The sequence below is a fragment of the Hippocampus guttulatus genome, chromosome 20 (genome assembly GCF_054856545.1).
Source record: "Hippocampus guttulatus isolate MCC_2025c chromosome 20, RoL_Hgut_1.0, whole genome shotgun sequence".
NCBI classification, from domain to species: Eukaryota; Metazoa; Chordata; class Actinopteri; order Syngnathiformes; family Syngnathidae; genus Hippocampus; species Hippocampus guttulatus.
Window position 1 is genome coordinate 1,721,955 of NC_141280.1, and position 26,928 is coordinate 1,748,882.

Here is a 26,928-nt window from a genome sequence, read left to right on the forward strand (position 1 = left end):
GCTTCAGTCGAGCGCTTGTAAAAAAGCGAAAAGCTCCAGAGAGCTTCCACGGTGACCCGCTGTCACTCCGCATACGGCCTGCGCATCCTCAGGGGCATGAAATCACCTCTACTGTCAAGCCAGGATGTGGAGGGTCACTGTTCACCAAGGGGGAACAAGGGGAAATACTGACACCTCGTGGCAAGGAAGGTGAAGTACAATCACAGACAATGAGGATTGGGGGTTTTTTTGTTTGTTTTTTAATTAAAAAAAAAAATCCTATACCAAGAGGCGGCACAGTGGATGAAACAATTGAGGGCTTAGGCTTTAGTTGCTTCTTGGTAGGTTCTCACAGAGAACTTGAAGCCGCGATTATGAAGGCGGTCAATTAGACTGGTATTGTAGAAGGCGCTTCCTGGTGTGTATACTCCTCCCCTGTTGAGTGGAGAGGTGCCAAAGATTGGAAAGAACATTTTTTTTTCTTTTATGTGACGGAGACATTACTGACCTCCTGGGTAGGGAGTGCTTTTCTTTCAGCAATGTTACTGCTGCCTGTACCATTGCAATCACCGTGGCCACGTAACCAGGCTCTAAGTTAAAAGAATTTTTTTTAAAATTATTAAAACAACAGTGACTATTGAAAAATCAGACGTGTATCCAATCACCTTTAGTTTGAAATAGCTACAAACAAAAGAAAAAAAAGAAAACTTTGTTTTCAGTAAAAATTCAATGTAGGCATACTGTTTGGGTTATTGGCTATTTTAGTCAAGTCAACTCAAGTCACATTCATTTCTCTCGCTCTTCATCACAAACAGCCTCAAAGGGCTTCACATGCCCACAGTTGGAAAGTATTCACGACATCCCCATTTCGTTTCTATCGTTCACAAGCGGCGGCAACGGAAGGCCAAAGGAGCACCAAACGCCTTACCTGCTCCCACGACCTCAGTGCAGATCTTGGCATTGGGCGGCCCCTTGGAGGGGTCTGCAGCCTCGGCGTAGCCCTCGCCGAAAAAGGTCATGTTGAAGCAGGTGTCTTCAATCTGGTAAGTGAGAGCTCAGCATGAGAGATGGACTGAAAGCAACTCAACTCGATCGGTTTAGAAGCCGCTTTCAAACTTTTGGCTTTTTCTGAATATCGACCGATTTTTCTTTGCTAGCTTTCATTTTTTTAACCGACCTCGATGGTGGAAGCACACAGATCAGTATCGCCACTCCGATAAACTTTGATATAATCGAAGTACGGATAGATTCAATTCTTACCTGGTTAATTGTTGGACCAGCCTTACTGAACAAGCCAAAGGAAAAAAACCTTGGGAACTTTGGAAAAGACAAGACACCAAACGTCAACATAAAGTAACGTTCACAAATGTTGACAATGGAAAGTGAAAGCAATCCAACTGCACTGCTGAGTGAAAAGGCCTTGAAGGAATGATTTCTGTACCATGGTGAGAAGTTTTCTGCCCAGGCTGAATCTGACCATGATCCCGAAGAGCAGTCCACCACAAAAGAGCTTGGCAACTGAGCAGAGACCTCCGACGCCAACATATGCATAATACTGGATCTGTGGGGGATTGGAAGAAAGTAAAATAGGCTGATGTTGGACAGATAGTGTCCTCTAAAACGTTTCCTGGCGATAGCGCAACATGTGTCATGATGTGCTCCTTATTTGCGCCAAATTATTGATTAGAAGGAAACCTTGTAGTTTCCGTCCTTCTGGCTCAGCAGGCATCAAGAACAATATGACGGGAAAGATTCACTGCCCCCCCCCCCATGGTTCGATATACACCAACACAGACAAAACTCGATCATATAAACATAAATAACATTCAAAATGGTTGCAAGTTACAGCCCCCCAAATGGGTGGATTAGAATTGACGCCAATACTTACGGGTGAGCGAGATTCCTCCTGGTAAAGGAAACGCTGCGTTCTCTTGACCACAGAGGGGTCCGAGCCCATAAAAGGAATGGCGTACTGCATGATCTCTCTGCTAAAAAACACAAAACCTCTGGACGCGCACACACATACGCGCCAGATCAGACCACTCATTTACATCAACATGGCGTGATCATGTCTGTGCATTCAAAAATACAGCACGTCATGTACATGTCGAGTGCACTTAAGCTCTAAATCCAGTGGTCCTTTATCACCTTACCTCGGGCGAACTTTGGTTCCTACCACAGGTAGCGGCTTGTGGCCAAACTTTCTCCTCAGCTGGCGAAGGGCGCCACTATCGGCAAAGCCGTGCACGGCCGAGCGCCAAGTGGCCTCGTGTCCGCATGAGCCCTGCAAGGGTTACGAGGCTCAGCAGAGCTATTCAGCTTTCGCGCGTTATATCGCAGCCTTCGTAGGAGCGCCCCTTCCACCAGCGCGGATGGCAAAATACCTATTTGGGCCTGTCAAAATTGTTGAAACCCCTGTAACGCACATAGTCCTGCATCTATTTCTATTAGCGCTTACGTCCCAAAAACGGTCGTATCTTGCTGTGCGGTCGGATGTACTATTTGACAAGCGTGTAAACCAAACTTGGCTTTGTAATCACATATGGCATTGAAAACAATGATAAAAGAAATGCTTGAAGCAAATGCAATCTCTTTCCTTGATGACTAGCGACAATGTGATGTTGGTTACCTCAGGCCCACTGCTTATGGTTAGGAAGCTCTCCACTGCTGTCAGCGTCCCTAAAATCATGAGGACACAATGATTTCCAAAATGCAATAGAGAAGTTGACTATATGGGTCTGTTTCATATCATCGGATTAATACATTTGCATAAATGATCCCAACTACTGTATTTTTCCGACTATAAATCACGCTTGTTTTCATGGTGAGGCTGGTCCTGCGACTTCAACTCGGGTGCGTCTTGTATATTCTTCCCAAGTTATTTGCCTTACTTCTTTTTGCACTCACAAGACATCTGAGGATCCACTGTACCAATCTTGTCATAAAAACAAGTCTAACCTTTAAAGTGGCTCTGAGTATAGAGAATTCCCAGGTCTGCAGGTATGGAGTCAAAGCCGCAGCTGCCAATTACGTACACTCCTCTGTCCATGGCCTTTGTGTGGTACTCAAGCTGGATGTGCTCCAGGAACTGCCGAGACAAAAAGTTTTTTAAGGCACAGTAGCATTTTGCGGTTTGTTTCTCAGCATTCACATAATTAGACAAAACTTGACCTGTGGCTCTCCGCAGATGTCAATGTAGTGAGCTCCATTTTCCACGCATGCGGCGACCACCGGCTCGCCATAAAACCTGTACTGGAACAATGAGCAGACAACATGGTTCGTTTTGATTCAATCATGAATGACAGCATAATTCAATACTTACTGGACCAACACAGTTGAGAATAACTACAGCCTGTTGGCACATGTTGGCCAGAGATTCTTTGCTGGATACATCTGCTGCAATGATGTCAATGTCTGTGCTCAACTCGGGCATTGCTGAAAAATAAAGAGAACTTCATTAGCGGGCATATACACCCATGGCAAAATTACGGATCGGAAAATGGATGGATGGATGACACTAAAGTAACAGTACTCTTCCCCGAGTACAATTTTGGCGAAGCACCTCTGACTAAATGCATACCCACCTAGCCTGTCTGCGGCCTGCTTTAACATCCCCTTCAGACGCTGGGCGCTTCTCCCGGCCACGGCCCATGTTAGACGGTTGTCTCGAGTACTTTCTGCGGCGTAACGGGCAACTTCTTCAACAACGAACTTGCCGGTAAAGCCCGAAGCACCAAAAATTACGATGTGGTACGGTCTGCTGGATGTCACTGCCTCCATTGTGTGCTCGTGCAAAGTCTCTCCGGGTATCGCTACTTCCGGTTCTCACTCGGGTCGGCTCTTTACTTACAATTTAAAAAATATTTTGTTTTGTTTTTAACCAAAGAGAGTAGTGGCTGTCTTTATCTGTTGTTTTCGTCACTGACGAATTTGCGCTGCCATTTAAACATATTCGTGACGCTTTAAGGACCACACCTTCGAGGTGCGGACGACTTGAATACGTGAGCACGTCTGAACACTCCGCCATGTTGGATGTGTCAGATCGGCCATATAAGTAATGCAAGTCAATGGACCGAATTTCATCAAGCAGCAACCTAATAAGTGGACAGTTAGTGTTGTCAGCTCTTAAACACTGATTAACCTTGGAAGCACTATCACTTTGGGATAATTTACATGCACGTGCACTATCACTTTGGGATAATTTACATGCACGTTTTTGGAATGTGGGAGGAAACCGGAGTACCCGGAGAAAACCCACGCAGGCACGGAGAACATGCAAACTCCACAGGGAGGCCGGAGCTGCAATCGAACACCGGTACCTCTGCACTGTGAGGTTGACGCGCTTACGACTCGACCACCGGGCAGATTCCTAAACATATTATTATAGAAACCTTCTTTTCTCAAGAAAAAACACCTAAAAATTGTTGACCAGTGTGATTATTATCACATTAAAAGTTCCATACATTGCGATGTATTTTGCACAACACTTTGTTCCTGAGAAAGTTTGTCTAATATGCCTGATGCAGATATGCAGCCCTGTGTTCAAGAATAAAAACAGAACAATAAAATGGATTTAAAATAAGCATGAGCAATTTCTTAAAAAACACAAAACATCAATCCAAAAAATATAGCTGCAATCATGGAACAAACACAGACACGAGTGACTGGAACAAAGGACTAAATTGATACAAATGAGGGAAATAATGACGTTCAAGTGAAAGTTGCAAGAACCCTTCTGAGGTAAAGATTTGGTCTAGGATAAACGATCCACACAAGCAAAAGTCTACTCTCGAAACATTTTACAACTTGCCATTTCTCTGAAGATTGAAACTCAATATTCCCAGTCGTTACAGGCTCAAAATGTTCCTCTGCCTGTGACTTGAAAGCCAAACTGCTTCGGACTTCACATGATGGCTCTTATGTCCCGTGAGGCAGCCAATGTCCAAAACCTCGGAAGAAACTCCGCACGTTCGTCACGTAGAAGTCGACGTTGCGAGTGAAGTCGGTGCAAATGTTGGACGACGTGTCCACCAAGGAGCAGTAGAGCGCGGTCCCGCCTATGCTGATCACCACCGTAATCAGACACAGCAGGACCAGGATCAAGCAGGAGTCTCCGCCCACCTCGTCTGCATTGGAGACACGTGACAAGTTTGTTTTGCTTTTTCCTTGGCTTTTATTGTGATATCAAGTCCAGTTGATTGAGTATGGAAAAACAGCGTGGTTACGTTCAACCACTGACGTTCCACTGCAATTCAATCATTCAAAACACAGCTCTTTGAATGAAACGGTTCAGAATCCAACCTTGATCGATGCCGTCTTCCGGTTCACTGAAGCGGACTTTGCGTTTGGCGTTCATCTTGTTGTCTGCGTTGCTCGGGGGCGGCAGTCCATCCAGGGATGCTCTCCTCCTCTTCAGAATGGAGACCAGACCATCGGGGGACAGACTCTAAATTTGGAAGCACAAGCAAAATAACGGATCTTGCATTGCAACATAGCCGGACGCGTTTGCCCGCCAGCAGACAAACTCACGGCAGTTCGAAAACGGCAATTGTCACAAATAATTGTCGCTGTTAATATTTGCGGTAGCGGGAGTTATTTTTACACCTTGCTGTTGGCAAGACTTTTTACTGAATCCAACGGTGTTCCGTTAAATGTGAATCAAAAGACAACATTGCTAAACTACACTTCATGTTCAGATGATTCATTCGTCATCCCCAAATTGTGTATTACGTGTGGTTACAAGCTTTTAGCCAGCAGAGGGCAGTAACAGTGACTTTCAGCAGGGCTTCGACAATCAACATCAACAACAAAAAAACCCCGTCTTGACCCCGTTGCTGATGCAGCCTGCAGCATTTGCCGCTTGGTCTAAGAACATCTCTTCAAATATCTGCATCATCTCACAGGGCAATTGTTCAGAGGCCACATCTATCACCAACTGCCATCATATATAGTTATAATTGCCTTTGTAGACTCTACAGATGATTTCAAATATTTGGAAAGAAAATTATTTCGGGGGCACGGCAGCTCCCTGTGCCGCAACGGCCCACTCGGGAGCATGGCGGTTCCAAACACGCACTTGGCGGAGCCGGGATTGGATCCGAGTGAAATGACGACAGAGTCGCTCATTCGGTGTAAAGAATTGCGCGTGTGAGTACTCCTGTTTTGAAAGGTGGCTCTTTGTAAAAGGACCTCGTTCTTCCCCCGGCCCCGCCCCGGCCAAATCTCCACCGCATAACAACACCGTGTTCAGCCTGAAGGGCTCATTAGAAACAGTCGATTTCCTCCCTGCCCTGCAGACAAGACATGATGTCTTGGCCCCAGCTCAGGAACACGGCACACTCCCCATGCATGCGTGTCGTGTAAAGAAATTGAGGATGATGTCACTCAGGGAGCAAACGCTGGGAGTGTCCCAACAAGCATTTGATGCCACGTGGTTTGCCAAAACGACATCTAATTGCACGCGCGAGTCAAGGAACAGTGAGGAGAACAGGGAGTGGATGGCAGGTGAGCTGGTTTCCCTACCCCGTCGACATGGCAAAGTTTGGCCAGGTCCGTGTCTGACGCCTGTGGGACTCCTGCTGGCCACTCCACCTTCACCTCGTCCTCTTCCTCCTCTTCCTGCTTCACTTCCTCGTGCGCCTCGTCGCATCTGGTCGCATGTTTAGGCTGCTTAGGAGGACCCGACTTAGACTTCATTCTTCCCGCTTCTTCGACATCGTCCTTTGTTGTTTCAGGGTTGCATGCTGCCAATGCAGAAAATAACAAAAATCAACATTAGAGCGACGACTGGGCCTATTGTTGAATGCACGTTGGGGCTAAACGACAGGACGTACAGTGACAACATTAGATGAGATCCATTGCAAGCAAACCAATAATAAACAAAGAAAGCATGTCAAACCTATGTGTCAAATCAATCATTATTTACAAAGAAAAATTGCAGATTCAGAGTAAGATGTCAAGAAAACTTAAGTGGCACACATAAGAGCGAGCCAATTGTGACGAGGAAAATGGCTATTCCAACAATAATTGATTGATTGTGCTTTTCATATCTCACCTTTAGACGCAAGATAGCCCAATTCCATCTCTTCATGATCTGCAGTGAATCAACAAATGTTCACTCGGCCTCAAAGGAAATGTATCGATCATGAAGAAATTCTCAAATTTCTCATGTGGATCATCATAATATTTCGCAATCGTTTTTCAAAGGAGACTTCGAAAATTGTAGCTCCATAAAGACGGTCCACCATTTGATTCGCTCTGTAATGCTTTCCAATCGTAGATAGCTCACGGCATTTTCATGACAGTGACGGCTTTCGTGGTGTAGTTCCTTTGCCAACCACGACGGAGTTGGATTTACCTTTTCCCCGATGGGGCGTCTCTTTCTTGCTTTGTCTTCCTATGTCTATTCGTGTTATATGCTCACCAAGGGATGGCCTTTCGGTCCAAGGAGGGGAAACCCATAAAAGGCAGGAATGAAACAGAAAAGGTGAATCAACGCGGGCTGACGTCCCAGAAATGTGAAGGGTAGCACTGACATTGTGAGTCGGCATTCTCGATTGAAGCTGCCATACAGTTGTAATATTTACAAGTGCATACATTGCAAGACCTTGATGGATACGTCAATGGTATAGGGAGATTTGATATTGAAACAAAATCCGAGCCGGTGCTGCGCTTAGGTGGTGCTGAACAGGTTCTTACGAAGAACGGGTTTGCTTTTCCACTGGCAGAGAGCCAAATAGGTGCGACGTCGTGACATCATCGTCAAGCGTCCAAACGTCACTGCCTACATCGACTTTTACCCAAGAGGGCCTGCGCTACAAATAATAATACTGTAGTGATAACGCGCTGTTAGCATCTGCTAGGCAACTTAGCATGGCATTGATTATACTTTTTTTGTGTAGCAGTCAAGGCCATGCCCGCCATCGCTCCTCTGGTGGGACACAAACGTGCCGAAGTACAGGCCGTGCGATGACTCACTTGAGGTGTGTCCCGCAGATGTGCCTCAGCGTCTCGATGTGTTTCTGACCGATGTTGTCGGTTTCAGCAGGCAAGCGCTTCTCAGCGTCCTTCTCCTTGGAGCGGCTCTCTGCGAGCACAGACAAACATTTGCCCTTTCACACAAAGTCGCGAGTGGGAAAGCAGAGCTTGCAGTACCCCAGTTCTCCTGCAGGACAGTGAGGTTGAAGAGCACACGTTCATGGTAGAGCTTCTCTAGCTGGAGAAGCTGGAAGGCCAGCTGGTCTGGTGACATCAGCAGTTAAAGTTTTTTTTTTCCTTTCTTGTTTTGGCTCTGAATGTGGAGATGGGATTGGGCTGCTGTTAAATGCAGAGCCGGATCTATTCTGTGAGAGAGACGGCTTGCTTGACTGGCGCATGAAGTGGTGCATTTTTTTGGTATGCGGCCCTCAAACGAAAACATTTGGACACCCCTGGTGTGAGGTATGAGACAAGGTATGGGGAAACGCAGACTCGCCCAGACAGATGAGCCGACCTGGAATAGCTTGGATGTGGAATGTACTAATCCGAGCATGACTTTACTGACTTTGCTTTGCGGGCTGGGACTGAACTTAAAATTAGTTTAAAGAACAGAAACAAAAAAAAAAGGACCTTCCCATATGGTTGCAAGAAACCAGAGGTGTGGCCTAACCATAACCAAGAATGTCATTTTTCCCCCGCCTTTCATAAGTCGTTGACGGCCATAGAGTTGCACACTGCTCTGTATTCTCTAGAAAGGATACAGTCCTCTTGGAGTGAGCAGGCTTCTGCGATCTGCAAAGAAAAACATGTTTAACGTGCAGCAAGACAACCATTTAAATTTTTCTTTTTGACGTTTTACCCTTGAGACATTCTAAAAAAACAACAACAACAACAACAACATTTAGCCTTCATGACTGAGCACAGCAGATCTTGTCAAATTAAGCTGCCCAGCCACAAGATGATTGGATATGAAATGCACGCCAGTCCTTCAAAGAGATGACGGTTACACGGTGAAATGGAGCATGAAGACGACGCATCGACAGATATTCAAATATCTGAATACCACAAGTGTTGCTCATTGTTCTCGGACTGGATGTGAATTGAACTGTGACCTTAAAAGCGATGATATGTTTACGAGGTGTAACCGTTAAAAGCAGCCCCCTGACAGCAAACCGCAATTAAAACTACCATTTTCACTCCAAGCTGCGATTACTGTCGTCTTGTTTTTTTAGAGTTTTATGTCTGACCTCTTCTTGGATTTTTGAATTGGGCTGTCACAGATGGGGAATTAATTATGATAGGGATTTAAGTACATTTAGTAAATTAAGCAAAGCATTTTTGTAAACAGTTATTTTCCACATTTGATCTATTGGCTGATTTACTACCAGGTCACGATTGTTTCGCAGCGGGGACGTTCCTCAACAAAAAACACATTTCGTCATTTAACTCCACCATAAACCTCTGAAGCTGAAACACCAGTGTACTGTACGCCATGTCACCAGCAGCTTGTTTGGTCTCTCTTCGTAAAAACATTTGCTCCCAAATGATTAGAGAAGAGGAAAAAAAAAAACCCCTTGGCCTCTTTCCACACAAACACCCACCTGGTGGAGCGAGTGTGGCAGTAGTGTGTAGTCAGTGTTTTCTCCAAGAGACCGTAGAGAGGCCAGCAGCTCTGGGCTGAGGCTCGACGCTCCATATCTGGAGACACTTCCTGGAAACATGCCAGGGGGGGGGGGGGAGAGAAAAAAAGAAACAAAAACACCTATGAGACTCACCTGTTCTTACTCATGTCCAATTAATTATGTGAATCCTTGCATGTTTCCCTTCAGAAGCTTTGGCAACTGCGGCAAAAGAAATGTGGCGATGACGCAGCGACGTCATCCGTGATGTCAGAGAGTGCGCGGCGCGCACGATGGTGTGTCTGAGCAAACACGCCCCTCATGGCAAGTGTCACAAAGTGACGATGCGCAATGAGGCACAACGATGAATGCTGAACTTGAGCAGTGAGGCCAGATTAGCATGTGTAGTATATATATATATAGTTATATCTATATCTACATATAGATCTATATATAGATAGATAGATATATTGACGACATATATACATATTTAGAGAGAGAGAGAGAGAGAGTAATGACTTTGAAAGCCAAGTTGTATGACACAGCGCTTACATAACACACTGTAGCTTAGCACCTCCAGCTGTTTGGTACATTATAGGCAGACGCCCAAGAGTATTTTTCCGCGGCTCATCCTGTTCAACTTAATGCTTTGGTTGCCCGCTGCACCCTCATCGAGGGCAGCATGATGATGACGCTTCTCACGGGCAGGTCTTTGCAGAAAGATGCATTTCACTGTGTCTATCCGATGCTTCATTTGAGTCGTGCGTGGATGAGAAACTGCGCGTGGGACTATTTGTATGTGCGTATTGTTACCTGTGTCATCCTCCTGGTGAGTTGCAGTATTGGGACCTTTCGGCGGCCCGGTGTTCTTGTTACCCATCGCCTCGGTCGCTCCAGCCAGCTTTTCTTCGGTCGTCATCTCCGGTTCTGAGTGACGTGTGAGAATCTATCGGCGTTGGTCCTTTCCAGGAAAAAGTAGGTGCCGCAGTCTTGGGTTGAAGAGAACAGGTCACTTCTAACAGTAGGTGGTATCCCGCAATTCTCGGTTGCCAAACAGGAGGAGACGCGCAACTTCTTCTACGCTTTACTCAGAGCTTGGAGGAAGAAGCGATTGTTCCCAGCCAGCTGTCGAGAGACAAAAAAACAAAAATGAAGAATGTTTTGTTATTTTACAAAATGGAACGTTTGCCTTTGGCACATTGAGAAATTGAAGATTGCATCTTTGCATCACATTGTGAAATGCCACCGACGGCACAGACTCAATTGGCTATTTTGTGTCTCAAAACCAAAGCGTGGCTGCTCACTGAGGCGGAGAGAGTCCCTTCTTGAATGGCTCCTCGGAATTAAATTGTCGAGCGCGTGTTCTATGCTACACATGAATCACTCGTTGATTTTCTCTGACCTGGATTAAAGAAAGACACCATAAATAGGAATGACGAAGGCTTTCGTGATGACAATATGTCGTCACTTTTTTTTTTTTAACTTGGAAAACGTTGGTTTCCAGTCATAATCTGAGAGGTTTTACAATTGCATACAATCAACACACCACATCGATGTCAAATTGAAGCCGTAGATGGGCCGAGATGTCACCGATTTATTTTGACCTCTGATACGCGTAAAGCAGTCATAGGACCTTGAAAGGAGACGTGATAAAAGTTTCTCCAAAGTCATAATGTAAAGGTCTCCGACATCATTACATCAAAATACACAAAGGATATTTGGGGCGGGGGGGGCGGTGCTGGTCTCATGCACCTGGAATGAACTCTCGAGCGACGAGCTGAATTGCTTTATAGCTCGAAATGCACATGGAAAAATCTCGCCTCAGGCACCGCGTTGTCAAGGGCCATCAAAGAACTCATCGGTGACATCCATACAGTATCTGCATGCACGTAATAGCAAAATAATATTTTCGGGAGGATGCACGTCTCCAATTTACATGTATGGCGTTTGACACAATAGACCAGAAAAGGAAGGGATTCCTTGTCTTTCATATTAAAGGCCTTTTTTGACATTATAAAGATTAACATTCACTTAAGATGATCGGGATAATGATGCCGGCGAGCAGTTATTTTCAAATTTAAACACAGTAGAGCCGTCATTTTCCAAGAGGCCATCTTTTCAACCCTTCCTTTGCCTTAACAACCAGAGAGCGTCCGTTGCCTTTTGCTCATCCCAGCTAATCACCTGCGCCCATCTGTCGGGGCCTCCACCCCTGGGAAGCAAATCACAAGGCCTGCTGCCATCTTGCACACTAAAAGCTTGTCAACACCACCGTCTCCACTTCCTGTCTCTTAGCATTAGCGGAGAATGGATCGGTCGGAGCTGACGTGGGGCAGATGAATGACATGCGTACCTTGTGACGTTTCCAGCCTGTGCTGGAACAGGATTTATTTGACATTGGAGCGCTGTAAATTTTGCAACAGGGAATGAGATAGGAACGCCGGGAGCGACGAATGACTCATAATATACGGAGAATTCAGGAGTGAGACAAAGATCCTGTGCGCATTCCTTCCACGTTGCCAAAACATGCATGTAAGGTCACTTGTCTATTCATATTCCTTTCTACAGTAAAACCATGTAAAAAATTATCGAACGAGACTCATTAGTCAAATTTAAAAAAATAGGAATATAATAACCCGAATTAACCAATTTAAGAGGAAAAGATTCCAAAGATATCATATTTGAGGGAATCACGGCCAAGCTCTTGATAGTGTCAAGGCAGCACGGGCCGGATTAAAGAACGGAGAGGGCCCCGTGCAGCCCATGGGCCACACTTTACGCACCCCTGCCTTCAAGTTACAAAGGTCTAAATATGCCTATTTACATCGTTTTTGCAATGTGCATCCAAAGTTTGCGCTACACATATAAACTGTGCAACTTTCAAGTAGAAATCGTTTTTAATTCTGGTTAAAAGGAGATCATTCAAGCGACTCCAGTCATATCGCTGCAAAGATAAGACTCTTCCTGCTCTCCATCGTTCCCTTCTGTAGCGTGACATCCCTCCACTGAATCCCAAACGCGTTCTATCTTATATAACTTAATGACACATCTGGGGAAGATGAAGACTACTCACCGCTGCAAGAAGTGTGAAGGAGTGCGTGAGCATCTTCACCGGCAAAGGAAGCACACGACGACACGGGCGTCTTCGCTTGTTTTTTTTTTTTTTTTGGATGCAGGTGCACATCAGGCTTGTCGTCACGCGCCTCCGAGTCTCCTGACACGCTCGTCTTGGTTATTCCTCCATCCGGGGACTCTGCTGCCTCGTCTCATGACTACGCGCCGGTCTTCCCTTCACGCCATTGGTATTTTGTTTTATTAATTTATTTATTCGTTTTATTTTTAGTCGCACATGTGTCCGATGCTGCCATCTTCTGGAAGAGACGCGGACTCGTAGCGCGTGTAGGAGGTTACGTAAACGCTTGGGGGGGGGGGCCAGAGGGCGACTTCATCCGGTGCGCAGCATCATTTGCATTAAAACATTCTGTATTTTATTGACTTGACCTTCACCATCCGTTCATGTTCTACAAGAGCGCGGGTGCGTACGCACACATTTTCAAGTGCGCCCCATCATTTATCGGAAGCAGGAATCTGAAAAGATGGAGCGCTCTAGAAATCCAAGAGCTCGGCATCGAACGTTGATGATCGAGTACTTTTCTAGTCATAAGATTCAAAAGAGTAACAATTTTATTTCAATGTGGTTCAGCACCAAAATGCAGATACAGTACAAGTCATGAAGGATTTTCCTTGACACCGTCAATAGGAAACAAAAGCCTGTTGTCGATTCAATGAAAACGTTGTATCAAGCTCACCACCCCCCCCCCCCCCCCATCACATTGGGACAGAAATTCATTTCGGCTCAAGCGAGTGTCGCAGGAGTGTGTTGAAGTGTTTTTTCTCTCTCTAAATAAGGCAAATTGGCAGACGGGCAGAAAGAAAGAACATGCTCCACTGACAATAAGTTATATCATTCAAAAAAACAAATTCTCAAATGTGCTGAAATTAGAAGTGAGTAAGTGCATCAAAAGATCCTTTTTTTTTTTTACAGGCAAATTTGACATTATAGTATCTGACAATAAAAACCAACATTAAGGTGGCATGTATTTCATCCATTGGTGATTTGTGTAGTTAACTTACACGTAGTGTGTACCGAGTTTAACCACTGTGTTCTCTGGGCGTTAATGAAGTGCAGTTCCTTCGTGAGACTTTCCTGTGAGGGGTGGAGGGGCGGGAGGACGGGGGGGGAGGCATCCACCAAAGGATCCGCTGGCTTCTCATCGCCACGCGGTCTTCCAATCACCTCCTCAAGGTCCGCCAGAGAACTCGCCGCGAAACTCCGCCAAAGGTCGCCTGCAGGACAGCGTAAGAGAGTGACAACGGCAAATCTCAATTGTGACCTCCTCGAGAAAATGTTCTCACTCACCGTTTGAACTCTGCGCGTTGTGCTCCTGCGCGAGATTCTATCCGAGCTGCTCCAGATCTTTGCTCAATTTGCGGGACTGGACTCTGACGTCTCTGATCGCCCGCGTGAGCTCCAAACGCCGTTGCTTGCCGCTGAAGCACGCGAGTCGCTGAAGATGACAAACAGTTTCCAGTTGCGCATCAACTCTTCGAAGACGGCTTCATTTTCATCTTTTCTGGAAGCTTTATAAAAACAATTATTGCCCCCCCCCCCCGCCCTTTGACTCCACCATTGGCACTTAAGAACCGTGTGTGTGTGTTTGAGTATGTAAGTAGGTCAGGAAGTCTGACCCACTCCAACACACACACACTTTACACTTTGCACTTGAGAACAGCACCCCCCCCCCACCCCGCCCCTTTACACTCACCCTCTCCAATAAAGACAGCAGACGTGGCCCACTGGGGACTGAAACAAGCTCTCTAATGTCTCTGAGCCACTCAACTAAACTAATCAAGCCATGCTTGTTCTGATTCTTGTCCAACGTGGGTCTTATTTTTTCAGGACATTCGACATATTGTACACAATTACATCTCAGTCCTTTGCCCACAACATGTTGAGCTCATTCAATTCTTTGTTCTTTGCTGCACATTGACCCCCCCCCCCCTCCTCCCCATCCCACATGTGCTCATTAAAATTGCATCAAGAAGTAACGTTTGTGCGGTGGAGGCAGGGAACGGTTCTCAAGGGGGGGGGGGGGGGGGGCAGACGGCTCGTCATGGGGACATAACGTCACCCTTTGCAGCAGATTGTGCTTCGGAGCACATGTTGACTCTCAATGCAAGGTGGCCATCCTTTATTGAATATTTACGCATGCAAGTCCCACTTGGACTTATTTGGGGGGGGGGGCACTGCAAAATGGGATTTTGTGATGTTGAAATGATCTGTCACGCATATTCCGTGTTTCCTTTCTAAGTAGTTCGTTTCCCGGGGTGGGGGCTTTAATACGAATGTTTTGGTTGGCCTTTGTGTCCAAAATAAGACACAATTTTTTTTTGGGGGGGGTTCAAAAATATTCATCGATTTGTTGTGTGAGGCGATTCCCAGTTACCTTTTTTCTGCAGTGGTTGCACGTTGTCAATGCGGTATACTTTGATGCCGTAGTCCTCTGGGATCCCTTGATCCGCCCGGCCAGATTGCAGACTGTTAGACGATTGTCTTGCGGCGAGGGGGGCGTCGCCGGAAACATGACGCGGCTGAGCGCCTGCAAACAGAAAGTCATCCCGTGTCAGAAATACGCTGCACTCTTTTCATTCTTCTCTGCCAATTTTTGAAACGTGTCAATGTACACACACACACAAAATCATTTCGGAAAAAAACCCCCCAAAAAACCCCAGCCATAACCCAATGCAATGTCCAGAAGCTTTTTTTTTTCTCCTTGTCTATTGTTTGTCTGCTCGATTTGTGTGTCACTTTTTTAACCGATCTTCGCACCGTTTCTTCTCTCTCAACCGAGTCAGACCCTGATTTTGCATTTGAACTTCCGTTGCTGAGTGAAGCGTTCAGGTCATGTATTAATGATATGACTTCTGGCGCTGCGGTGCTTCCCGTGCCGCTAAGTGTACATCATGTGACTGCATTCCGCAGACATGTCATCTCCAATTCACGTCACCGCACGGAAACGCGGAAACGCTTTTCTTTGAATTCGTATCAAACGTGGGCGGCGCAGTGCGGAGGTGCAGCGTTCGATTCCAGCTCTGGCCTGAGTGGGTTTTCTCCGGGTACTCCGTTTTCCAAAAACACGCATGGCGGGCTAATGGAAGACTCAATTAGTTGTTCGTCCTGTGTCGTACCTGCGTCGCCTCTGCGCTGAGATGATCTGCTCCCGTAAGCCTCTCTGAGGAGGGAGCCGCCCCCGTCGCTTACGGAATCTCTGTTGGATGCGCAGCTGGCTGTGGCTTCGCTGTCCCTCACCAAGCTATCGTAGCCACTGCTCATCGTACTGCGCCTGTTTGAGAAATACAGCGACGTTTTCCCCATAGCTGGCGGCAAATCGCCACTGAGCACACTCGTGGCGTCGCTCGCGTGTCCGCTCATGTGAGGCGGCGTCCGCGGCGAGGTGACTCGGCTGTACGGAGAAGGAAAGCAGCCCGTCGGGTCCGGACGGTCGGGTCTTTCTTTCAGGAAGTCTGAAATGCGGCCGTTGGCGAATCCCTGAATGGCGGATTTTGTGGATGAGCACGCGGAGCTTTGACTTGGCGTCCGGCTGATGGAGCGGAAGGAGGGCGGAGGGGAAGAGGAGACCGATGAGGAAGTCCTCTCGAAGTTGACAGTTTTGCTGTCCGGGGAAAGGCTGGCGCTGCGGTTGATGGCCTGCTGCGGGCCTTTACGGGGGAGACTGAGGTTCTTGATGCTGGGGGCGGACAGGCGCCGCACTTTGGGACAGGCCAGTTTGAGTTTCCCTACAGCAGACAGCTTTGAATGCGCGGGCCTGGGGTGAGTTTCCGTTTCGGAAGGGACGCAACTGTGACCGTGGCTCGCCTGGCGAGTCTTTCTGGAGCTTTTGCCGGCTCTTGGTATCGTACAATCCCCTTTGTGAGCACCTTTGCCGGAGCCTTCGGAACCTTTCTTGTAGCTCCCCCCCCTGTCAAAAGACGGCAAGTCGCACGTGTTCCTCCCGAGGGATTTGCTCGTCAACGGATCCGTTTTGGCTCGAAAAAGTCTGCCGCTCTCCTCCAAGGGTGACATCGCCCCCCCAGCCGTATGCTCACGTTTCATCCCGACCTTTGAGGTCTCAAACGATGATCCGACACCCCTTCCGAGCGGTCTCCCGGCCTCCCGCCTGTAGCCCGTTTCATATTTCAGCGGAGGGCTATTGCGGAGGTTGCGGCCCGCCGGGGAAGACGGCTTGCCCCGCCTCCTCTCTAGGGTTGCCCCCGGGCTGCGCGGAGTGGATGATGTCAACCCCCTCGGGTCCCTCCAACCGTCCGCCACGTGATGGTTGGCGTTTAGCCAGCTTCGAGGCAGACTACCCGTATTCGAGGACTCGCCGCTTGTTCCCAGGCGACCCAAAGTAGCGCCGATGACCCGACTATTCCCAACACGCGGGCGAGCCGAGTCATCCCACAGCAGGGCCTTTGGGGGGTCCGCGGAGTAAACACGCTCCCGGTCTCCATGGTGGCTCTTGTCTATATTTCGGATCCCCTCGTCACACGTTTTGTTTTCCGCATTGTCTTTACGAAAAGATCCACGTCCCAAGACTGCCGTGTCACGGCAAATGCGAGCGCAGCTCGGGTTACAGATCTCGTCTGAAGCGGGTGGTGGGCATCTGGCTGCCGTCCCCGTTGTTTGTCTTTCTTTCGCGTCATGCGAACGGCACCGTTCATCCGCATTTACCAGCATGGGGTTTATAAATGAAGGAAGCGATCTTTCCCTTCGTGAAGGAAACGTTCCTTTTCCAGTCGCCGCACCTCCCGGTTGAACAAAAGCGCCGTGGGTGGCATCGGTGTGACTTGCCGCCGCAGGGTCCTCCTCCGTTATATTGCTTATGATCTGGATGGGTTGTGCGCCGGCCGAGCCTTGCGCGCGTGCTGTTGACCGGGTGGCATCTTTGATACAAATGACGTTGCCTCCCGTCCTGCCGCCGTCGAGCGCGCCGCTGATGGTCACCTCCTCCACCATCGAGAAGACGAGTTCATCCTGACCTCTGAAATCCAGCGGCTGTTGTACAGTTACGGTGATGGTCGCCGTCATTTCCTTCGCATCCTTTTTGAGGTCGTTCGCCGCGATGTCCGTAAACGGGGAACCGCTCGGTAAAGGTTTTGAAGGGCTGCGGGGAGGAGAAGGGGGAGACGCGGGTAAACTCTTTCCAACCGGCGAAGTCCTCTCGTCCGCTTTGAACCAGTCCGCGGCTTCTTGACTCTCCCGCCTCCCCGTGGGCCGAACGCAACCGTCGGTCGCCGCGCCCTGAGCTTCGGCGTCCGCGGGTTGCGAAGGGAGCGTGTCGGCGGACTGAATCGCTCCCGTTTTGGGGAACTGATAGCGACAAGCCGCGGTCCGATTGAGGGTTTGATTCAGCGGCTCCTCGCTGGAACTGGTTGCGCTGCACTCCTCGCAATCATAAAGACCAGAGTCCTCTCTCTGGAAATGCTCCCCGCCAAAGGCAACATCTGTTTGCTTTTCACGACCCGACGTCTGACCGAAGCCGAGCCCCGGCTTCAACGTCTGCGGCGGCGGCGCCGTTTCTGCAGTGGCCTGCTTGCCCGTCTCTTTGTGGGAAGGCCACTTTTGCGTGACGTTGTTCGCGGGAGGGCCTTGGGAGGACGCCTTCAACAAATCCATCGTTTCCTCTCCGTCGATGCAGCCCAAGCGCTCCTGAAGTTCGGCGAAGGTGTCGCATTTCAGACAGTCCCTCTCCGGCTTCTTCATTTCAGCTTTCAGCATTTCAGTCTGCCCTTGAGCGTCATCTTTCTCGTTCTCTCCATGGAGTTTGGGAATTTTCAGCAGCTCTTGGAGTAAAGCGGTAAACTCCGGGTCTTCCATGTCGGCCTTGTATGGATGTAAGGAGGGTATGATGGGCACGAACTCCGGTTTTGCTAATTTGGGCGGAGCTCTCGGCCGGATCGATCCATCGGAGTCTATCTGGATGACGGTATCGCAGGACTGGTCGCTACTGGAGCGTTCATCCAGCTCCCCGCGGAGCCGAAAATGTCGCACGTCAACGTCAACCTCGTCCGTGGAGTGGAACGCTCGCAGGGAAAAAGAAGGGGGGCCTCTTTTTTGTCGAGTCAAACTCCTGCCACTGGGTGAGCAAGAGCTGGATTGCTGTGGAATAAAGATACATTGGGCGAGGTTATTGACGTCATCCACGTGCAGTATATCATCTGCGTGGCATACATCGTACCATGCTATTATTTAAATGCCGGAAAAACAAATCCGTGATCCTTGTACGGCAGCTAAGGATGACTCAAATGACTTCTTAATTGTTGACGTGTCGTACCTTGGTCCTCTTCTGCGTCCTGCGGATGCGAGAGGCCAGCTGGATGACGGAGGTGGTTTCGTGGAGCTGCGCCAGCGAATTGGCAACCTGAGCAACGACTGCGGTGTGGCAGTTGGCGTGACTCAAGGACTCGCGCAGAAGCATGGTTAATTTACTTCCCCTGCGCAGACGCACACGTGCAACGAAATATGACGTCGGCCGCATTCAGCAATTCCTTGTCCATTGTTTTAGTCAGCGCCCGCGTGGATCTGTAACGCAGTGGATCATCTCTATTGTAACAAAACTGTGACAAGTTGCTTACTTTTTGGGGATGGTTTTATGTCCGCTCAGTAGTGACAAAACAACAGGGCCCAGGTCTGAATGCGGAAGTTTATTTCTGATATATCCGACCCCGCCCCTCATGCCACTGCAGACATCAATCATGGTCAACTTGGTTGGGCCCCGTGCACCTAAAACAACAACAACAAAAATTCGACATCAACTTGGAAAACATGAGCGCTATATTAACTCATTCACTACCATCCAATTTTGGACCAAGTCTAAAAAGACGTATAAAAACGTCTTTGGGAGTGAATGAGTTAAATGTTCAAGTGAAATAAATCGGCAGCAGCTTTGATGTGAGCTGGAAAATAATGCAAACCGAGCATTTCGTTTGCCATGCTGGATGAATATTTGATTCCAACCTTTCCCGACGGTGCCGCTTTCTTGCGTGCGAGGGGGTTGCACGTGCAGAGTGAAGAACATGATGGAGCTGTGGGACAAGAAGGTGGTGAAGTCGTTGTGCCGGCGTGCCGCGATGGCCACATCCAGGAGGGAGGCGGCACGCTCAGCAGTCGGGGCTTTCACCCGATTGTGGTTCCGCAGCTGGAAAGGAAGTCGGGCAAAGAAAAGCACCAGAAATTACAAGTAAAACTTCTCAGATACGCCGTTCGTAATGAGCGATCGAACGCTTCATTTGTGAAAAGTATCCGTTTTGAGGAAAAGATTCTGCGGGAAGTCGATTGAGTTGGCTCACGTTGTCCCTTTCTACCTGTATGCCGTGGACGGGGTCCTCCTGGAGCCGAATGTGAGCTCTTGGGCTGTCCTGCACGCCGCCTAAAGGAGGGACGACCTCCCCCAGGAGATCTCTCAGCGTGTCCTCCTCCCCGCAGCAGAGTTCCACGGCAGATACGGACACGGTCAGATCCGTCCAGGTCTTCTCCCGCCGCTTCTCGATGGCGCCGTACAGCCATGAGATGGCGCACGGAATCAGCCCGAGCTTCTGGACGCTCTCGGCATTGCCGACCATGCTGGACCAGGAGCCTGCGGCAGACGACGGGTCGCGGGGGGATTGCGCAGGCGTTACAACGTGCGAGGCGTAATGCTACAAAATGACATCCGCCGTATTTGTGTCATCAACTTGTGGCCGGAATGATGCCTATGAGGGCGATGGCGATGCATGATGGGAGTACTTGTTGTCTCAAAGCAACGGACAGTATGTGACGAACGATTTGCCATTTGGACATCAGCGAAGACCTAAATTAGGATTGTATCGAAACGGATGGGGGGTTTTTTCCTGGACTCGTGCCCAACTGTACCTCAGCGTGCACTTTTGCCCGGCATCCGGCTCGTTTGGCCCGTTCCTCTCATGCAGACATTAATTGAATGAGTATAAGAGAATTGTGTTTTTTTTTTTTTTTTTTTTTCCAATTAGATGGCCAAACTGCCTCTGCTATTCCGTGGAGGAGATTGATAACCCCCGGCTGCGGGCCGCGTGTAGTCTGCGCCGGCCAACTAATTCATTTATGGAGAGTGGCTTCATGTGAAAAAGCAGCTCCAAGGAGACCCTGCCCCTACCCTGTGTGTGTGTGCGCGCGCGCGTGTGTGCGTGCGTTCTACAATATCTAATGCACGCACTCAGTGAGGCTAAGTGCAGGGGGGTCCATATCTTTAATAGCAACATTTTACAGACCGTTTTCTTTACAATCCCCTCTGCGCTCAGAGCATCCCCAAAATACACTAAAAGGTGTGTTTATGGGGGCTGCACGCTTGAGTGTCTATCACGTATGGGGATTTAAAAAAAAACATCCATACGATCGACTGGTGGATTTTTCGGCGCAATGTGATTCCTGAAAGATGAATGTTTTTGTTGAAGAAGCCGTTAAGCAGCAACGCTTGGCTGTCATTATAGTGGAAAAAGACAAATCCGCAAAAATTGTTCAAGTGGAGCAAAGAGGGCGCAGACAAAAATGGAGTGATAAAGGAAGGGATGGATGACAAGGGGAGTGGTTCCTGCCAAGGTATAAGAGGAGAGGGATGAATGGCCCTTGAGCGCGGATAAAAGCATCCCCCACTGCCTTTTTAAAATTTGAACCCGTGGCCTCACGCAGCGAGCGATGACTCACCCACATCGGCGCAGCCCAAACCCAGCACGCATCCGTCGCTGCCGCTCAGCACGCAGCGGATGGCGTCCGTCAAAACGCCTGCACACACCTCGGTCTGCTCGCGCGGACAGAAGACACGCGGCATTTTAGGACTCATTTCCGCAGGGAACTAGCGCGCACGCTGTCTGCTCTGTCAATTCTCCCTCGGGGGTTGAATGATGGAAGCAGAGCTCAGACAACCTTGACTCTCGTCGACCGATTTGCCGATTGAGCGATCCAGACGCTATCATTGTCCGAGTCGCCAGATAGACGGAAAATCAAGAGTTTCGTGTCGGGGAAAAATATGACGCGTTGGCGGAAGTATTTCAAATGAAACTTGAAGTGATATTTGGTGATGAGGAAGACGCGCCAAACCTGACTGGAGTCTTGAGGATAGACGGCGTCATAATGGAACGCCTTGAGAAGATCCTTGCCGTCCCTGCTGGAGGTCTTCTTAGCGCGCGGTGGACTTTGGCACATCGGTTCTAATAAAATGGCTCTTTTCTTGGTCGGGTCGATGTGCAGAACCTGAGGTTGACCCTCGCTCATTGCCGGGTTCACTCGCAACACGACTTTGACCTGTAAACAAAGAGAGACGGCCAATAGGAACGAGAACAGACATTTTTGGGAATTACAGTTGGGTTCGGTTGTATATTGTGTCGTTTTAACTTACAAAGCCAATTTTTGACTGATGTGTCAGTTTTCGGTCGTACGTCAACCAAAGAGTGACAAATAAAAAGCGAGGTGGAAGAGCGAGCTGTGATTTCTTTAGCGCAGACCGACGATCGATGCGTTCAATCACATCTCTACGTGGCGCCGCAAGTTTCTCCACACGTCCCGACTTTAATCACTTAACGCGGCGCGTGCTCGCCGGGGTCTTAAATTGGGTCCGATCCTGAGCGACGGCCATTTCCGATGACTCGCAAGATCAGCCGGAGACGCGGGCAACAGAAGGCGTCGCACACAAAGGACAATACGGAGAACGAAGGTCGAGAGATGTTCAACTGATGGGGGGGTGGGGAGGGGGGGGGGCATTCAGTCGAGCGCGCCGGTCAGCATCGTGCCCGGATGACATCATCAATCATTGACTATTTCTAATCCATGCTGCCGCATGATATTTCTTTCTTCCTCATAATTTCGATAATGTATGCAGTGCGTGTCCACCGAACCGAATTGAACCTGCGTCAAACCAAATTTATGTAGAGTTCAATTATTCAAGAGACACTTTAACAACTCAGATATGTTTTTCTTCTCTCTCTCTCTCTCTCACTCTCTCACACACACGCAGAAAGAACCACATCTGAGCTGAGTGCTCATCAGGCAGCTGGGGCGGGCTCGATGCGAGCCCATCTCTGTAATTCTAGACCCGGCCCGAGAGTCCCGTCTACGAGTCAAGGGCGAGCGGGCCGTCCTTATTGATCTCGCCCGCATGAAGGATGGGGAAGGAGAAAGTAAGATGGAGGCATTAGCGCCACCTAACATCGCATCATGATGAAGAGGCGGCGTGATACAGGATCCCCCCCCTCCAAATTGACCGTGATGTCTTTAAAAATCCAATCTGGTCTGTGATAACTGCGAACACGATGCCCTTCGTGGTTCGGAATGGCGCTTGTGCAAATGCACCAACATTGCCATTCGTCTTCACACGCGAGTCATTGCGCTTCGAAACCACAGCAGCAACGACTGCGAACATAACGCGGACTCCATCCCGACTATCACCGGCCGCATAGAAAGACAGACAACCATTCACGCTGCCACTGAATTACTCAAAGTGGGAAATGAACGTGCGCTGCCCACATGGGAGATAAGTGGATGAACCGCAACGCCATACTTATTTGATTGTCGAAGCGTGACAAGAATCAGCCTCCAGTCCTGTACTTGGCGGCAGTATGAAATACGATAAAAAGTGCCTCTCAACCGCCACACACAGCAAGCGATCCATCCATCTGCCGGTCCGTGCGTTTACTTCTCACGTACGCCGAGTAGCTTGATGTGAATTACCTTGCCAACGTTGGGCTGGTCTTTGGTTCTGATAGCAGCTTGGAGCAGGCAGGAGGGGACGGGAGGAGGGTTTTTCTGGATGAGGTCCCTGTAGCTGTTGGAGAGACGAGCGGAAGCCGCGTCGGAAACCTGGCCTTTTCTCCTCGACGTCAGGTTGAGCTTCTCTGCAGCCCTGTAGGGAAAGTCAGAAGTGTCGTCGCGGCGGCAACGCTCCGGAGCACTATTTGCAATAAGGGTGGTCGTATTTTGCTTCGGGAGACGTTTACCTGGCCAAAAAGGACATGGCGGCGGAGTTTGCGATGGTCACCACTTTGGAGAGCTGAGGAATCTTGGAGCCGGCGTGGACCACGTCGCTACATCTTAACACGGCATTGTCTGAGGCCTGCCACGGAGAGAGAGCAGTTTGTTCAAATCCAAACATGTCATTGCACTCAAGCGCCCACCTCCTATAGCCCCCCCATCGTGACGCCTTCGTCTGAGCGGGGCGCGGCGGGTTCAACGAACGCCATGAGTCACATGACGGCTGCGGAGTGTGCGACGAATCATTTGTAACGGCTCCAAATGTGCGCCGTCGGACTGAAAGCGGGGCTCAGAAGACAAAATGACGCCGTAAATTGAACAAAGCGCGTCGGTCAATAGGGTGTTGCGGCCTTCATTTGTAGAAATCCATTCGTTTCACTTTTTTTTTTCCATCAGCGTTAGCTGTCACGTGGTCTCTTGATTCCTATATTTTCCATTCTTATTTCCTCTCACTTTCTCCGCAGTGCCATTTCCTCGCTGCCATCTCATCTCGACACTCTGGAGCGTCTCCCCTTTCACATTATTCCATCACATCGCTTCATAATATATTCTATTGATCTCCTCCTTCTACTCAACAGCTTTTTGGGCTCTTTATTTATTTATTTCCAGGAAATGTTCACACCGTTAGCGCGTCGTTGCCGTTGTGCGATTCACTGAGACGGTGTCAGTTAAGAAATGTGTGTCGATTGCAATCAAATGTGGAGAGTCATAACGAATTTCTTTGATGGGACCGTTGGGGCCTTGCATCAAGTGTGACTTCTATCAAGCTAATGCATACGTGTTCACCCTTTTAATAGGACCACCTCCACTACTGATCACAAGAGCTTTTTGACCGGCTGCATTTTATGAGCAAGTTAAATCATGACCCAATTTCATTCCATTAGCAGAAGTACTTATGATAACGTCTGCAGCCATGGCATCTATAAAGGATGCGAGCAGGACCAATAAATCATTGCTTTGCTGACTTTCGCTCATCCAGATGTACATTATCCCCGAAGCTCATTAAAAGGGGGCTCACACGAGAGGCTGGCTTCTGATTAACTCATCCAGTACCAGCCAATTCTGGACCAAGTCTGAAAAGACGTTTAAAAACGTCTTTGGGAGTGAATGAGTTAAGTGTTCAAGAAAGGCTTTTATGGGTACCTGATGATGGGGATAAAAAGCAACCCCATCAGGAGACACACGGTGCTGCTCCTCGACCGGACGGTCCATATCCTGGTTGGGGGGCTTGGCGAGCCTCCGCCTGAGGGTCTGCGGGGTTCTCTGAGGTGTCCTGGGGCTTTGAGGGCAATGATTCAGGCTATGTGGTTGGGAAGCGGATCTGTCCCCGAGCGGCGCGGCATTCCTGGCGCCGGATAACTGATGACCTCCGTTCAGAGCCAAGTGCACTGCCTCGCGTTTGAGCTGGCTCAGCATCGTGCCACAGGTGGCGCATTTACCCAGCTCCCTGCCTCTGTCTCTGGACTCTGGGCTGGACCGGCTGTGGACACGGAGGTTGTCTTGGAGGAATGCACACAGGTCACTCGTGTCCTTTAGAGTTGGATGGGAAATGGGAAACGGGGACCGTTATTCCTTCATGGTCTTAGTTTTCGCAGTAGTTGGCGGAATATGAATTCAGGAGCAAAATTTTGCCCGTTTTTATCCATTTCAGAAGCTGGCTATTTTGCCGCTTGCCGGCGACTGAAAATGACATCACGATGCTGAAGGTCTCCAATTCCCCCAATAAAATAGGTCAACCGTGATTGGTCGCTTCCTGAACCCTTAGGCACTGTGACGTCATTTTCGGTGGACAGCGAGTGGCCAAATGGTCACCCACTGAGATGGATAAAAATTCATATTTCCTCAACGCAACATTAATCACAATACTGTATTTACACCATCGGTGGCGCATTCAAGTTAATAATGATAAAAATATACTCAAATGAAATTAAAAGGGCCTGCATAGTTATGAAAGGGTTTATCATGTTCATGCTGTTTATCCTTGAACCGATTCATTCCATTTTGTTCAAAATATATTTTAAAAATATATTCTAAAAATTGAGGGAGCCGAGAATGCTGCGGCCGCCACTGAATCCAAAACACAGCGCCATCTATAGCATGTCATTCTTCTTGGCCCCACTTGCCCCTGAATCAATGTGGGCTGTAGTAGCAGTTGTTGTTGTTGTTGTTGCCAGTATGCAAAGACATCTCAAATGCATCATACTGTGATTATTTCAAGCGTACTTGCCTGACTGCAGACCAAAGTCATGCGATCAGGACAATCTTACTGACCTTACAGGAGAAGTGATGGTGCACAGAAAGACTGAGCGCTTGTTTCTTGAGAGCAACAAGGGTTGCCGAGCATCTTTCACAGCACGCATCTTTGCTCTCGGACCTCCCGAGACCGCGATTTTTGCGCAAGGTGTCGCTCAAGGACATGATGCGCTCTCCCACGGAACCAGGGAGAGTCCTATAGGACGGGACCGCCTCTGCTCTCGGCTGGTACATGTTCCGATGCGGGTCGCTCCTGAATCCCTTCGTACACTCTGGAGCGGGGCGCTCGTCGGGACGAGAGACGCAATCGTCCCCTTTAATACTTGCGCAAACTCGGGAGGACTCGCAGTGATGCTGCACTTTAAGGTCCTGAGAAATAAAAACAATTATGAGAAGGATGTATGTGGGCTCCAGCGGGCGGCAAATTAGATATCAATCGATGTGGACAACTGCAACCACACCCAAATGTTTTCTAACAGCGGAACAATTGCGGCCGCGTGTTTAAACTACAAACCAAGCTATATTATTTCAGCGGAGGGAAAGGCATCAAATAATTTGTTTCGTCAGAAAATAGGACTTACCTCACGCGTTCCTCTCGGGGAGGCGGTAAATCGTTCTCTCCCTGCTGTCAGAGATGACATGTCAACTTGTTAATATTTAAAAAGAGATCCGAACAAAGACTGGATGCACTTTCGCGTGATTTCTCCACAGCTCGTTTCGTGAAAAGCGACAATCTTCCTCCCATGGTGGTTTTGAAAGAGAATGAGACGGAGAAAAAGTGCGGAGGACACTGTCGGAGTCGGATAGGTGACGGTGACGGTGTCGGAGATGGAAAGAGCGCCCCGCGAAACACTCGTGGATTTCCTCGCCGTGTCACTATTGAACAAGTCCTCAAGACGGCGCCAAAGAGCCACGTTTTCAGCCATCCAAGGCCAAGCAACAGCGCTGATGACTTTGCATCACGAGTAACTCATTTGCATGGCTGACATCTGGGGGGGAAAA

The 26,928-nt window shown here is 48.7% G+C and overlaps 3 protein-coding genes across 4 annotated transcripts; all 3 read right to left on the bottom strand.

The window, feature by feature from the left end:
- Positions 1-216: 216 nt before the first annotated feature.
- sccpdhb (saccharopine dehydrogenase b) lies at positions 217-3,882 on the bottom strand. Its single transcript, XM_086101091.1, has 12 exons — positions 3,564-3,882; positions 3,302-3,414; positions 3,151-3,231; positions 2,938-3,067; positions 2,609-2,658; positions 2,133-2,263; positions 1,868-1,985; positions 1,421-1,540; positions 1,240-1,296; positions 908-1,019; positions 488-569; positions 217-414 (listed from the first exon to the last, which is right to left on the bottom strand). Exons 1-12 carry the CDS (start codon positions 3,757-3,759, stop codon positions 300-302), a joined length of 1,305 nt encoding a protein of 434 aa, XP_085957217.1. The 5' UTR covers positions 3,760-3,882; the 3' UTR covers positions 217-299.
- Positions 3,883-4,398: 516 nt separating this feature from the next.
- cnstb (consortin, connexin sorting protein b) lies at positions 4,399-12,880 on the bottom strand. 2 transcript variants are annotated; one of them, XM_086101155.1, is made up of 11 exons: positions 12,649-12,880; positions 10,389-10,700; positions 9,558-9,667; positions 8,718-8,748; positions 8,134-8,220; positions 7,957-8,065; positions 7,337-7,413; positions 7,034-7,072; positions 6,502-6,722; positions 5,281-5,425; positions 4,399-5,105 (listed from the first exon to the last, which is right to left on the bottom strand). In XM_086101155.1, the coding sequence occupies exons 2-11, from the start codon at positions 10,492-10,494 to the stop codon at positions 4,897-4,899; spliced, it is 1,134 nt and encodes a 377-aa protein (XP_085957281.1). In that variant the 5' UTR covers positions 10,495-10,700; positions 12,649-12,880; the 3' UTR covers positions 4,399-4,896. The 2 variants fall into 2 exon arrangements, with proteins under 2 accessions (XP_085957281.1, XP_085957282.1); XM_086101156.1 differs by lacking the exon at positions 7,034-7,072.
- Positions 12,881-13,236: 356 nt separating this feature from the next.
- Positions 13,237-26,317, bottom strand: kif26bb (kinesin family member 26Bb). Its single transcript, XM_086101007.1, has 14 exons — positions 25,945-26,317; positions 24,817-25,203; positions 23,640-23,755; positions 23,374-23,545; positions 21,748-21,951; positions 21,355-21,448; positions 20,001-20,272; positions 19,654-19,834; positions 19,272-19,419; positions 18,971-19,130; positions 15,825-18,795; positions 15,083-15,235; positions 13,996-14,143; positions 13,237-13,922 (listed from the first exon to the last, which is right to left on the bottom strand). Exons 1-14 carry the CDS (start codon positions 26,158-26,160, stop codon positions 13,877-13,879), a joined length of 5,268 nt encoding a protein of 1,755 aa, XP_085957133.1. The 5' UTR covers positions 26,161-26,317; the 3' UTR covers positions 13,237-13,876.
- Between the last annotated feature and the right edge of the window lie 611 nt (positions 26,318-26,928).